General features: G+C 39.3%; 1 protein-coding gene across 1 annotated transcript in view; it reads left to right on the top strand.

The window, feature by feature from the left end:
- Window positions 1-15,204, top strand: part of LOC112114283 (protein Hook homolog 3) — a 138,755-nt gene that overhangs the window by 55,254 nt on the left and 68,297 nt on the right. Inside the window, exons 10-14 of the mRNA XM_026663338.1 lie at window positions 2,735-2,875; window positions 4,085-4,286; window positions 9,393-9,503; window positions 11,793-11,880; window positions 12,575-12,644. Coding sequence (XP_026519123.1) covers window positions 2,735-2,875; window positions 4,085-4,286; window positions 9,393-9,503; window positions 11,793-11,880; window positions 12,575-12,644 — 612 coding nt within the window. The remainder of the gene's footprint in view (window positions 1-2,734; window positions 2,876-4,084; window positions 4,287-9,392; window positions 9,504-11,792; window positions 11,881-12,574; window positions 12,645-15,204) is intronic.

Raw genomic sequence — 15,204 nt, 5'->3', positions numbered from 1 at the left:
GCCACACTATGTATGAGTAGTGTACACATATTCCTGCTAATTAATGCTTTGACTCTCTTAAGTCTTGACATCACTGCCTTCATTCTGCTGAAATTGTACGTACCACATTCACTAATGACCACTTCCTAGTTATGTTGATCAGCTTCTTCTTTTCTCTTTCAATTTCTGCACTTTCTTTCACTCTGTTGATCAATTCATTCTCCTCCGCACACTTCTGCTCAGGTCTGCCCCTGCTAATTCTCCTTTTAGCATATTGACCTGTCCTTAAAGAGTTTTTTCCCTGGGGCCTGTTCCTTTGCCACCTCTCCATCTATCCTCCAGGACTGTGCCCTCAGTGTCCTCTTTTCTGCACTCTCTACATTATATCTTCCAAGTTTAATTCTCAAGCCTGTGTGACATATACTACTGCATATACTACTGCAAACTCCAGTAGATCAGATTTAAAGTGAATTCAGGTCATCATGTCTAAACCTGTTCTCTTCCCACCCAAAACCTCACCTCTCCTCTCCTCTCTGTCCATGACATCATCAGCCTTCTTGGTCTGTCAGTCCTAGAAACTTTGTGTCATTTTTGATTGTCTTCTTTCTCTTGCCTCTCCCACTGACCATGTCTTGTCTCAGATCTCGTAACCCCTTTCTCATTGGTCTCATTAAATTAACTGCTGCTCTATCTTTCCTGACCCATCCCCTTCTTAGCTCCCTTTGCTGGCTTTCATTCTCTTTTTGTATCAAATTCATGCTCTTGTTTCTCACTTCCAAGGCTCCGCAGAGCTTTGCCTTGCCTATGTTGTCTCCTCCTCCCCCCAAACAGGATGCTTCACCAAAATTACTCTTGATTATTCCCGGCATCCCTTCACAGTTTCATGCCTTCTTTCACATTGCCCTCTGGGCTTCGTACCGCTCCCGTTACTATTGGCCATGTGTTGGAATTATTAATAATATTTGAATTAATATTAATACAGTAAACCACCAAATACTAATTTAACCATAAATTCCTTTATTAAAGCCAAAGTCCAAATGGTATTTATACAATTGCTCTAAACATGCCTAAAAAGCCTAAATAATAAACAATTTATTACATCCAAACAGTAACAAAACATTTATAAGCATTTGATCAAGATACTTACAAACAGGCTAAAGCCAGGGGTGCTTAGGCCATATTGGTCAGCTCCAACGTGTTCAGGCAGGTATAAGCAATGAATCCTGTAAGGCCTGGTCTACACTAACCCCCCAAGTCGAAGTAAGGTACGCAACTTCAGTTACGTGAATAATGTAGCTGAAGTCGACATACCTTAGTTCGAACTTATCGCGGTTCAGACGCGGTCCACACGCGGCAGGCAGGCTCCCCGTCGACTCCGCGGTACTCCTCTCGCCGAGCTGGAGTACCGCAGTCGACGGCGAGCACTTCCTGGTTCGACTTATCGCGTCCAGACCAGACGCGATAAGTCGAACCCAGAACTTCGATCCCCAGCCGCCGAACTAGCGGCTGGGTGTAGACCAGCCCTAAGAGTTTACTTTTTATACCCTTTAACAATCAAGTGATATCACTGCCAGTTACTGACTTCAGGTAACCAATTTGAGACAGTTCACCCTTACTTCCAGTCTTAATCCAGATAAGATTTACAACCTCCTTTCTTCCCAAGCCCTTTCCTCCCCTAACTGCTGTCCAACAGTTTGCCCATTGCACTTGGGTTCACACGGGCTTTACCGCTGGTGTGTGGGTTGGGGAAGGGCCTTGTTGTCTCATTTTAAGACAGACTCTCTTTGTTTTATTTAAAACCATATGCAGTCACCCCTATTGGCCAGAGGTCTTCTTTTTAGAAACTTCCTTTTATCTCATTAGTTATTCTTTGAACCAGACATCCTCTCTGCTTTATTCCTTCTGACCTTATAATTTATTTTCAAGACCTTCCTTCTACTTCCTAGTCTGGGCCTTTCTTTACAGCACATTTTTCTTAACCAAACTTAAGCTAACTCTAATTCTTTAATTTTATATTTATCCTACACCATGCAACCTCTCTCCTTCAAAAACCTGAACTACCATATTTTACATTGTGTTCCATCTATTAAAGAGCACACCCCACTTCTGTTGTATCCTATTATATTCTCTTACGCATTTATGGTATAATTTCTTAGGGCAGAAGCTCTGTTATTTGTTCAGCACGTTTTTTATGTTGGCCAAAATGGGATCTCTCGGAGGTGCTGAACATCCACAGCTTCCATTAAAAAACGGCCAATTATCTAGCTGCCCAAATATGGATAGAGTATGTTGTTTAAGGTACCTGCATTTGGAAAATGTTGACCATTGTACATAATCCTGCTTACGCTGGGGTTAAAAAAAAGAGTAAAGGTAATCCTTTTTGTGCACCAGAAAAGATTATATTTTTGTGCCCCAGGCATTCTGAGAGGAGTGTTTTAGCAAAGATTTTCAGTAGCACAGTGAAAGCCTTAGGATTTCTCTTTCTTTCAAATACAACGATGATGGGAAGTATACATCTCCTTGTTGCACTGCAAGCAGAGTTGTTGATGACATTGACTTGGAAGCATGTATACCCATAAAGCTGGAGCTCCCTCCACCTCCTTGAAAATGTAAGAGAAACTGGCAACATGATGATGTTCATTGGCTTTTTTTTTTTTTCTAGTGTCCCAAAAAGTTGCTATGAAGGAAGAAAGTAACATTGGCCTGTGGTTAGAACATACCCTTTCTTTCCTACTGTTTTATTTCAATTCTGTAGGCTAGAGGCAGCCAAAGATGATTATCGAATACGTTGTGAAGAGCTGGAAAAAGAAATTGCAGAATTGCGACAGCAGAATGAAGAGCTAACCACTTTAGCAGAAGAAGCTCAGTCTTTGAAGGATGAGATGGATGTACTTAGGTAAACTATATTACTCTAACCACTAGGGTGTATGTTTCTTTTTATTCCTAAAACAAAGTTTGTTCTATCAATTCATCTCCATTAGCATTCATATAGTTTCAGAATTTTGCATACATTAAAGTAGTTTATCAACAAGCACCAAAGTGCATCCAGTTACCATCAAAATTATGAGGTTGCGAATTTTCTACCAGTCAAGCAACCTGATCTCACATCATTAAGCACTGTATGAGTGGTATTGCAACACTATCCGTGTTATGGTTGCAGTGGCCCTTCTTCATTATAAGCCCCTGTTTTAAGGCATTTACAACTTTTTGTTAAAAATTATCCTTTGGGCTGAAATGTCTTTTGGTTGTTCTTAACCAAATGGTGAATTTCTTTGAAAATTTTGGTAAAAATCTCTTTGGTCATGTTTCTAAATTGTGGTATTCAGCAGTGAGAGCTGTTTATTCAAATGTGAGTATTATAAACTGAGCCCCCTCCTGCATCCATGTTCCTAAAATTCTTAATCTAATCTACTGAACTGCTATTGTGCGGAGAGGGCACAAGCTGCCCGGTAAATGGGTATAACAGCTCTTTGTGTTCCACTCTGTTTTCCTTCACTGACAGTAAAGATGCTCAAGTAGTTCAAATTTATTTGTTTGTTTTAAAAACAAATTAATCTGTTGGTAGGCATGAAAACAAGAGCAGGTGTAGGGATAGTATTGAAAAGCTGCCTGAAAGAAGTGAGTTTTGAGGATGGATTAGGAGTCTGAGATGGAGATTGCCTGAGAGAGAGGATGGCATGAAAATAGAACTTGATGTGGAAACAGACAAGGATACAATAAATGAATTCAAGCAGGAAGAGTGATATCGTTGGAAACTACAGCATTTTGGATAGGTTGGTGAGGGGAGAAGCAGCCAGGCTGGCAAAGAGAAAGCCAAGAAACATAGCAGTGAGGATAAGTTGTTTGCTTTCTTACGCTCCTCCTGATTTTTGGGAACCATTTCTGTATTGAGTTTAATACTGAGGAGACTTCAGAGCACTTATTATGTTAGCATTCTGACTATTATTCTATATTATTTGTATTACTGTAGTGCTACAGTATTGTATTAGGAGTCCTAGCCATGGACCAGGCACTGTACAAACAAAGATCAAAAAGATGGTCCATGCCCCAAAGTTTACAATCTGAACAGATTTGATGCAGCTTCTCCTTCTCGGTTCTCATCCAGGCATTCCTCTGATAAAGTGGCTAAGTTAGAAAGCCAGGTAGAGTCATACAAAAAGAAGCTGGAAGATCTTGGTGATCTGCGGCGGCAAGTGAAACTCTTAGAGGAGAAGAACACTATGTATATGCAAAACACTGTAAGCTTGGAGGAAGAACTAAGGAAAGCCAATGCAGCGCGTAGCCAGCTGGAAACATACAAGAGACAGGTGAGAACAGAAATAGTGATTGCAATTGATTTGTTGATTTCTTAGCCTTTTCTGTTAATAATAATAATTATTATTGTTATTAATTTGGGTAATACCTCCAGAACTCATTCATGAGTTCATTAAAGAGCTCATTCATGTTCTATGTAAAGGATCTACTTTATTGTAAATATCCCTCTCCCCCTAGCTCGTATAGCTCATATAGAGCTGGTGTAACTCCACCTACCAAGTAGGAAAAAAGTCAACAAGATCTGTCTCTCGTGGATAGACAAAATGTATAAAATTACCGATTTTTAAGGTCAGAAGGGACCACTGTGATCTTCTAGTCTGACCGCCTGCGTAATGCAAAGCATAGAACTTACTTGAATTAATTCCTGCTTCAAGTCCAATAGCTGAGGTTAAACTAGAGCAAATTTATTAGAATAAATATCTAGTCTTGGTTAAAAAATTTCCAGTGTTGGAGAATCCATCATAACCCTCGGTAAGTTGGTCCAATGGTTAATTATTCTCACTTTAAAATGTGCACGTTATTTCTAGTCTGAATTTGTCTTTCAGCTTCCAGCTATTAAATCTTGTTATACTTTTGTCCACTAGATTGAATAGCCCATATTACATTTCTATCCCCCATGTAGGTATTTATAGACTGTGGTCAAGTCACTCTTTAACCTTATCCTTGATAAGGTAAATAGATTAAAGGAGCTCAATCTCTCACTATAAGGCATGTTTCCCAATCCTTTAATCCTTCTCATGGCTTTCTGAAACCTCCAGTTGTTCAACACCACCAGAGCTGGACACAGTATTCCAGTAGCAGTTGCACCAGTTCGTGCTCTTGCACAGGCTCCACCTCTTTTCCCCTCAGTCTTCAGTGTCCTGTTGCTCCATGGAGCAAGCAGGTCAGCTCTCTGCACTGTCTGCATTTTCCGTCTTTGTTCCTTCTCCTTCAAGGAAGAAGAGAGAAGGTAAGAGGAGATTTGTTGAGATTCTTCCCCTGCTTGGTGACCCTTTTCCAGCTATTAGTCTCTGATCATCCCGTTGAGCTGGTTTACACTTTGGCAAATTCAGTCTGTGATAGGTAGTCTCCCATTAGCTTGTGAGAGGTTGTTCTCAGCCCCAGTGCAGTGTTTGCTCTGCGTCTGCCTGGTTTGGACTCTTGGGGATGTTTTTCACTTCCCCTAAGGGCCAGCCCTGGCAGGTTTACCTCGAGTTGAGAGGATATATATTTCTCATCCTATATGCCATGGAAGGGGTAAGTACCCCTCTTGTTACCAGCACCCTCTGAAATGAAGAGCATGTACATTCTCCAGTTTACCAGAGGTGAAGTGAAGTACTTTATTTCAAGATGGATGGAAGGAAGGTGCATACCTCCCCGAGGCAGCTTGTGCTTCTACTGTATATTGATTTGCCAGGACCTCATGCACATTGGCACTGGTGTCTGCACCTGATCATACCTGTTCCCCCATTAACCTGGGATGAGCCTTGGGCAACGGAAAGGGGTGTAGTAACGAGAGAGAGAGCCTGGAGCACTGGGTCTGGGCTGAGGCCTGAACCAGAGGCTGTGAACCATAGTCAGGCCATATATTAAAGCAGATGCTTATGAGTTCACTGTCCAGTAGATGAACTTGGCAAAGTTGCTGCTAGTGTACTGGGCACTAGATATTTACGTAAATATATTCTAGCTTGTACAGATACATCCCAATCTAGTACAAGACAAGATGGTTTGACAAAATAATGAATAGGGATGTTTCATCCAAGATATTAGGAACAAGGAGAGGTAACAAACAGAGGTCAGGAATCAGAGTAGCAACCGTGTTAGGAAATAAGGTCAGGAAATAAGCATGGTGGTACTTAGGTTCCTTATAGACTGTTGTTTGTCTCATCTATAAATGTTAGGATACTTCGCTTTAACTCTTTTTCCAGCCTAGGGGGCAGTGGCAAGTCCGACCACTGACTGAACTGAGTCCATTGTAATGAGCAAACATGTTTTAATGTAACTGTAGATATTGATCCAGGGAGCCAGTACCGTGCTTCATTGACAATAAACCTGGCCAAAGACCTTTGCCACCGAAACGTGCCTGTGATTTTTCTTTGAGTAACATCAATGTCTGTTGAATGAGCAGGTTGCCTTATCTGCTGCTAGTAGTGATAACATTTGGAGCTCCAAGGACAGAAGCACTGAGCAGCCTCGACAGCATTACTGAGGCACAACATTCCAGCCTTCAACACTTAACCACACTGGGTAGTACTGTTGAGATTGGCTGAACCAGCTGTCTGTGCCAAGCTGGACAGCACACGGAAAGAACACACACAAACAAGCCAACTGACCACAAGGGGTACTTCATTCTTTATGCCAAAGATACAAACAATTGGAAACAAAAGATTACATAGGAAGCGTTAGGCAACCTTAACTTTAGGCATTGCTACTGTTCACACTAGAATTTTAAAACTAGGGCTGTCGAGTGATTAAAAAAATTAATCGCCATTAATTGTGCTGTTGTTAATAGAATACCATTTATTTAAATATTTTTGGATGTTTTCTACATTTTCAAATATATTGATTTCAGTTACAACAGAGTATACAAAGTGTACATTGCTCACTTTATATTTATTTTTGATTACAGATATTTGCACTGTAAAAAACAAAAATAGTATTTCAATTCACCTAATACAAGTACTGTAGTACAATCACTTTATCATGAAAGTTGAACTTACAAATGTAAAATTAAGTACAAGCTTATGTACAAAATAAAACTGCATTAAAAAAATAAAACAATGTAAAACTTCAGCGCCTACAAGTTCACTCAGTCCTACTTCTTGTTCAGCCAATTGCTCGGACAGACAAGTTTGTTTACATTTGTAGGAGATAATGCTGCCCGCTTCTTGTTTACAATGTCACCTGACAAATGTCAGTTTGCATGGCACAAGATATTTACATGCCAGATGCGCTAAAGATTCATATGTCCCTTTATGCTTCGATCACCATTCCAAAGGACAAGTGTCCATGCTGATGATGGGTTCTGCTCGATAACGGTCCAAAGCAGTGCGGATCGACACATGTTCATTTTCATCATCTGAGTCAGATGCCACCGGCAGGAGGTTGATTTTTCTTTTTTGGTAGTTCGGGTTCTGTAGTTTCCACATCAGAGTGTTGCTCTTTTAAGACCTCTGAAAGCCTGCTCCACACCTCGTTCCTCTCAGATTTTGGAAGGCACTTCAGATTCTTAAACCTTGGATCAAGTGCTCTAGCTATCTTTAGAAATCTCGCATTGGTACCTTCTTTGTGTTTTGTCAGATCTGCAATGAAAGTGTTCTTAAAACCAACATGTGCTGGGTCATCATCCGAGACTCCTATAACATGAAATATATGGCAGAATGCAGGTAAAACAGAGCAGGAGACATACAATTCTCCTCCCAGGAGTTCAGTCACAAATTTAAATGACGCATTATTTTTTTAACAAGCATGATCAGTATGGAAGCATGTCTTCTGGAACGGTGGTCGAAGCATGAAGGGGCATATGAATGGTTATCATACCTGACACGTAAATACTTTGTGATGCTGGCTACAACAGTGCCATGCAAACGCCTGTTCTCACTTTCAGGTGACATTGTAAATAAAAAGTGGGCAGCATTATTTCCCACAAATGTAAACAAACTTGCTTGTCTTAGTAAGAAGTAGGATTGGGTGGACTTGTAGGCTCTAAAATTTTGCATTGTTTTGTTTTTGAGTGCAGTTATGTAACACACACAAATCTACATTTGTAAGTTGCACTTTCACGATAAAGAGATTACACTACAGTACTCGTATGAGGTGAATTGAAAAATACAATTTTATTATTTTTACAGTGCAAATATTTATAATCAAAATAATATAAAGTGAGCACTGTACACTTCGTATTCTGTGTTGTAATTGAAATCAATAAATTTGAAAATGTAGAAAAACATTCAAAATATTTAATAAATTTCAATTGGTATTCTATTGTTCAACAATACGATTAAAACTGCAAGTAATCGCAATTACTTTATTTGAGGTAATCGCGTGAGCTAACTGCGATTAATCAACAAACCTATTTAAAACATATTTTTATTTACACACATATCTCTTTCTCTAACTCTAAAACAAAGCAGACATTGGTTCCTTATAAATTGCTTCACAAGAAGCTTCAAGTGGATGTATCTTCATCAGAGTTTCCATTCAGCTATAGAATTTGCATGCTGATCTTTCTTCAGTGCAGTTCTATCCAAGCTCTTTCTGTTACATGCTACTAATTCCATTCCTAGAACTGAACCTTTGTTAATAGAGGTACAAAGCTTTGAATGGTCAACTTTTTGCTGATTTGTTTTTCATGACTTGCGTGCCCACTCTGAAAGCTTTATTCAGTTTTCTCCTCTTCTAGTTGTAAATAGATGTTCATTGATCTTCTACATGATAGTATCCATGGGAACTTTGACTGGACCTTGATAGCTCATTACTTCCTCTTGTTAAATAATCAAAAGTGCCTCTGTTCCTTTGGATTTGGGGATTTGGCCATCATTCCTTGGAGGTGAAGCTCCAGATTAGTGGATTCAAAAACCACAAGAAAACAAATTTACAAATGAGCAAAAAGTTCCCTGTTCACATAAGATTGGGCTTGACTTCTCAAAGTGGGGCTTGGAAAACAGAGAGAGGAAAAATAGGAGAATGCATCTGATTTTTTTTTTTAACTGATTTATTTCCCCACACTTTTGAGGAAGGAGAAGGGCGATTATCAATTTCCTCATCTCTCTGATCCATTCAATTGTATAGTTATGGTGATTCATTGGTTATCTAGAGATTTTACTCAAATTTAAATTTCAAGTATAATTAGCTGGATAGTTCGGCAATCTGAGAACAGTTTGTATCTTCTTCACAGCTTTGTGGTCTCAGATTTTACTTGCATTGAAGTGGTACTATTCTGATCCCTTCAATGATATTAATGATTGAAACAATAAATAGGTGAACAAACCATTTTGCATGTGCTAGAGATGAATATTCCATTTGTTATAACACTGATCTCACATTGCAGTGTAATTAGTAACTTTATTTCATGCGTATTATGTTTAACACTGACAAACAATTCCTTCTTTGTCTCACAGGTAGTTGAACTACAAAACAGATTATCTGAAGAATCAAAGAAAGCAGATAAATTAGAATTTGAATACAAACTGCTGAAAGAAAAAGTAGACAGCCTCCAAAAAGAAAAAGATGTAAGTGTTTAGATGTTGCTTTTTTTTGTGGTGGTGGAAACAAATTTGTATCCTTATTACCCTGGACCTGCCAATCAAAATTACCTGTTATATTTCTTAGTTCACTTCCAATTGTCTGTTGTCTGGATAAAATATTATTTACATGTAATAACTATGGAGTTTGATAAACCAATCATCTGGTTTCAAGGTAACTACGAAAATGTGTGCAGAAGATTTTAAAAATGAAGAGCCAAGCAGACACATTTTTGTCTTTTCTTCTCAATATCCTTTTCTCCTGTCCCTCCCCATGCTGTGTTTATCTAACCTCCTACATAGATTCCTCATGTGAACAGTGTAACAAGTTTTTGCTTTGAGCATCCAGCAGGGGAAGACTCAGAAATCTCAAATGTAATTGTAAAGTGTATTTAATTTTAAACTGGGTTTGAAACATTCAGAATATTCCTCTGGAGTTAACTCAGAAGTTTTCTTTTAAAGTAAAAAATCTTCAATGTAGCCTCTACATAGTCCCATTTGTGGGATCAAAGTGCATGTGCTGCTAACTTTTGGAATCTTCTAGAGGGCAGTCTCAATTGGGTCCACTCACCCCTCCTGTCATCCAGGGCTCAGAGGGCAGAAAAAGAGAAGACGCCTTAACTGCCCTTCCATAGCTTCTGACCACCAAAGGTGCAGCAGAGAACTGCTTGCCAAAGCGCCCGAGACCCCCAGATGCACTTGGGTCGATCAGGCATGGTGGAGAGCATTCATGAAGATCAGCTGTGAAGAGTTGCTCACCAACGTTAGCTTTGTACCTGGATGGAGGTTGAAGACTGTACTGGAGTTCTTGGTCACTTAACTCACATCCTAGTTCTTCTGAGGCAGACTGCACTTGGATTTTTACCGTAGACCATCCTCTACTCCACCTGCAGATCTAGTTGTCATGTAACTCTGGTATGGAGTGGGCAGCTATCCAGGGCTGTCAGTGTCAAAGAGTCCACAGTTCCCATGGTCCTGGAGTCTGGGATAGCCAGTACCATCAATGCCATTTCTGGTTGTAGAGAGACCTGTTGATGCCAGAGACACCGAATAGCTCCCATCCTTTGTACTGAACCTTCCTGTGATCTAATTGACCATTTGGGCCTGGCATTTGAGAGGGCCTCAATAACCCCAACTTTAATTTCTTCCCACATGGAGGTGCAGACAATCTATATCCAGTTCCTGAGAAGGACATGAGTATTTTTAAACTCATACAAACCTGAGCTGTTAGGTAAACACTGGCCAATGAGAAAAAGCATTAGGCTGGAGGATCTTGTGCAGTGTCTTGACAAAAAATTGATTAGTGTTTTTAAAATATGTTCGCTGACACAATTAAGTCTAATGTTTTTAAATACCACCTATCACCTGGAAGAGACAGAGCTTAATAATTTTTAAAAACATGTTTGGTGACTGATCAGTTCTAAGCCACTGTTAAATAAAATGTCATCCTGGGAGTTGCTGCTCCCTGATCAAGAAGCTGGGAATCTAAATGTTAATATTTGCAACATTCAGGAGACTAACAGATGAGAAACACTCAGAGGGACAGATATTATCCTTGCCATGTTTTATGATTTTATTTTCCAACCAACATTACCTCAATCTTGCCTGGATTGAGCCACAAGCAGCTAGTTTTCATCCATGTCCCAGTCTCAACCGAATGCTCAACTAAAGGTCAAGACCATTGATTTTCTTAGGGGTTATGCTGCTCACTAATCTTCCACCACTGGACGTATGCAGAGGCCCTTGAAGAAGAAAGAGAAGTTACTTACCAGTAACCATAGTTCCTCAAGTGTTTTGCTTCTGCATATCCCATTACCCACCTGCCTTCCTGACTACTTCTGAGTGGGGTTAAGAATTCCCATATTAGGGGAAGGAACTGAAAGTCTGTTGGCCCACTTCCATTGGATAGCTAGGAACCCTGCACAAGAGGAGAGGAAGGACAGTGTGAGTGGCCCTGATGGGGATACTGCTCTCCTTAAATTTCTGAAAGTTCATGGTGCAGGTGTCTTGACCCCACAAGTGTAGATATTCAGACACAGGACTCTCAAAGAACCACTGTTATTGGTGAGTAGTGGCTCCTTTTTAAAAAAAAAAAAAAAAAAAAATTCTGCCCGAGGAATGAATTGGGATTCCTTGCTATGAAAGGCATTTCTAGCAGTGCACATTAATCCTCTTTGATAAAGTGCTGACAATGATGTGCATAGTGGCAACTTGCCTAGAGTTAAAGATGGATTTGTAGAGCTGAGATTAATATTTATTGTCCTTCCAATCACTCAGAGGTTAAGAACGGAAAGAGATTCCCTAAAAGAAACTATCGAAGAGCTTCGATGTGTACAAGCACAAGAAGGGCAGCTCACCACTTCAGGTAATGGAGAAAGAGAAACCGAAGTTACCTTTTTCTAAAGAACGTCCACAGAGGCTTCATAGGTGCAGGGTAGACAGGTTTACCGTTGTTTGTTGACCAATGTAACATCCACTAGCTTGAGATTGCAAAACAACTTCTGCTATAATCACATTTTTAGATGTTCAGAACTTCGAACCTTTGGCTGAAATTTTCCATGCTTGGTCTCTCCTGAAATGTAATATTTTAAAAAAGTTTTAAGAGTTTGATTTCTAAGTAATGGCAGTAAGAAACCAACTCACTTATCTCCAAAAAATTAGCATTAATGTCGTAACATAGTTTTCCTAAACTTATGTTGTGCATATGGTACATATGCAATGATTTATATTCCATATATCACATCATGCAAATATGTATATTTTTACATAAACCAAGGAATAAACCATAACTTATTTAAAAAAAAAAAAAAAAAAAAACCCCTTTGTCTAAAATGGAGGAAAATGGGAACAGAAAACCTGTTCAAAAATGGAGTTATGTTCATCTTTCCTTCCTATTATAGCATGACTCTGTATTATTTCTCACATATTCACAAGGAGCATACTGTTTTTAATATTCTCTTAAAATTTAATCCTGTTGAACAATATTTATCCATAGCCTTCTGAAATAAAAAATTATTGTACTTTCTGTTAATCCTTTTCTTTGTTTATGTCTGAAACAGGATTGATGCCACTGGGAAGCCAGGAGTCTTCAGACAGTCTAGCAGCAGAAATTGTTACTCCTGAAATCAAGTAAGTGAAATCATGCTTATTGTCTCCATAGAGCTTAGGATGTCTATACGCACAATTAGTTCTTTTTCAGAGTTTTTAAGTTGATCACTAAGATTCACACTAGTTCTTTTCTCCTCCTTTGGATTTCTACAAAGCCATTCCTCTTACACTTGCAATTAAGTTTATTTGACCTGCCCTCAGCCTATATCATACTGTTTTGTTTTGTTTTTAAAAAGAGTTCATATTATGACTATTTTTAGGCATGTTAAAAAAGAAAAAGATTTGTAGCAATGTTCTCTTCAACAACATGGGACTTCATGTTGTTGAAGAGAAAACAATTAAAATATCAAACTAGAAACTGGATTTAAAAATCATTTGTATTATCAAGTGAGGAAGACATGCAATTATCAGAAAACAGGGAGAATCAGGAGAATAAAGTCAGAATTGAAAATCATTATGGTTTAAGACCATCTAGGGTGTATTTAATATTGTCCAGATAGTCTAGTATCACTACAGCTTGAAACTGGAGTAATTAGGGGACCCCCATCTCTAAGAAATACATTGTAACTCCTTTGGAATTACTCTTTCCTCTTGAGATGTCAGTACATCTGTTTTCAGTGATTGGGCAGATGCATATGAGCTTAAGAACTCTTCTCTGGAGTGGTGAAGGTGGTACTTGCTGGATGGCTACTAACAAAAAAGGATTCCTTCTGTCTATTTTACTGTAGATTGCTGTGACATGAGTTGGTTCCGGGTTAGTTAAAGAGCAGTGAAGAAGGGATTAATGCTTTCTGAAGCAGTGTTTTCAAAGAGGCATTTATCACAAGAGCCTTAAAGGTGACCTACAAAGGAGAGAAAACAAACCTCAGCATTCTCAATGGAGCTCTGGGCCCTGTTGTACCTAGGCAAAGGGTGGGAGGGGAAACATGCACAGAGTGGTGAAATGCTTGCCCAAGGATACCCAGCAGCTCAGTGACAGCTGAGAATAGAACCTAGGTCTCCTGACTCCCGTTCCAATGCCCTATCCACTGGGCCACACAGCCTTCAACATTTATAACTAATCTGGATACCACAGGAAACATTCCTTCATTGTGACCTGTGCGAGCTTGATTCTTTATTATTAATAGAGAAGGTCTGAAAGTAGTTTTTCCCTGGAGGAAACAGGTTTTTATTTAATGTTAAACTTGAAAATCAGATACCTTCTAGCTTGAAAGACACTAGTCTTGTCTAGACTAGGAAAAAAGAACATTTTTTTAAGCATGTTAGTTAAAATGACTTTAAACATCACCTACCACCTCATGTAGACTATGGCGTAGTGATGCATAAAATCATATTAGCCAATATTTAAAAAACAAGTTTCCTAGTCTAGATGAGGCTTTTGGTGCCAGGAAAGCTAGTGTAATAGTACATCACAAGAGACAAGAAGGGTGAAAGTTGAGCCATTGAGTGAGGAAGGAATTTTCAGTCATACTGTTAAGCGTTTTTTTAAAACACCATCTTTAAGATTTTAGAGAAGAATATCTTAAAGATTCAGCACCTTCACCCCTTCAGTTAAGATGTCAGAACAATATACTCCCTGTGAGATCCTCCTGCAAATCCTCCAGGAAAATGCAGGAAGAGCAGAGTTGACATTCCTGTCACTTTCTAAGGTATACAAACAAGCGGAGGGCAGGAGGAGAACCTCTTTTTAAAATAAAAAACAAAAAAACATTTCACGCCTTCTTTATATGTCATGATGAGGCAAACGGGGGCATATAAGTCCTTTTTTAAAAAATCCGTTGCAGGTCACCTTTAAAGGCAGGTTGGGGTAGTTGAATGAATGTTGACTACATTCATAAGAAACCAGTAGATTGCAAGCTCTTTCAGGGATGGACAGCGCTTAGCACAATGGGGCCCCATTATAAAATCAGAATCATCGGGTTACAAGGGACCACAAGAGTCATTTAGTCTAACCCTCTGCCAAGATGCAGGATTTGTTGTGTCTAAAGCAGAATTTGTTGTATCCGAATTCTTGGTTGGCCCTCAGTCATTACCATAATAAACATGATTTAATAATTAATAACAATGTCAAAAATGGGCTTCCAGGTAAAAGTGCCCCTCCTCTCTCATCTAATTTGCCCTGTAATGTTGCACTATGATAAGTATACAGGTCCTTCATTGCCATCTGGAAGGGATTTTCTGCCTTTGTAGGTTCTCTAATCTCCCTGAGCATTTTACAGTCACCTTCACCACCCTGGTCAGGTGGTTGGTAGTATATTCCTACTGCTATACTCTTATTGTACATTCAAGTAGTCCTGTTTGAAGAGGACTACATTAACGCAAAGTAGGAGTCATTTAGTTTGTACTCAAAGCATTCACATGGGGGCAGTTACAGCACAGCATTTTGGTGTGCATTCCTGTTCACACCCCTGGACTCTAATTCTGCAGATGCTTACTGCCAGGTATAGTGCTTACTATGGTAAATAGTGCTTGTGATGTGTAGGAAACTACACGCAACAATAAGTGCTTTTCAAGCAAGCAGTTGCAGGGCTAGGCCCTTAAGTGCCCTCAGTTCTGAATCACTTATTTCTTTATTGATTCA

This window comes from Terrapene carolina, unplaced genomic scaffold (genome assembly GCF_002925995.2).
Source record: "Terrapene carolina triunguis isolate 2854851 unplaced genomic scaffold, T_m_triunguis-2.0 Scaffold33356, whole genome shotgun sequence".
NCBI classification, from domain to species: domain Eukaryota; kingdom Metazoa; phylum Chordata; order Testudines; family Emydidae; genus Terrapene; species Terrapene triunguis.
The sequence above is the reverse complement of the archived record's forward strand: the minus strand, read 5'-3'. Positions and strand labels throughout refer to the sequence as shown.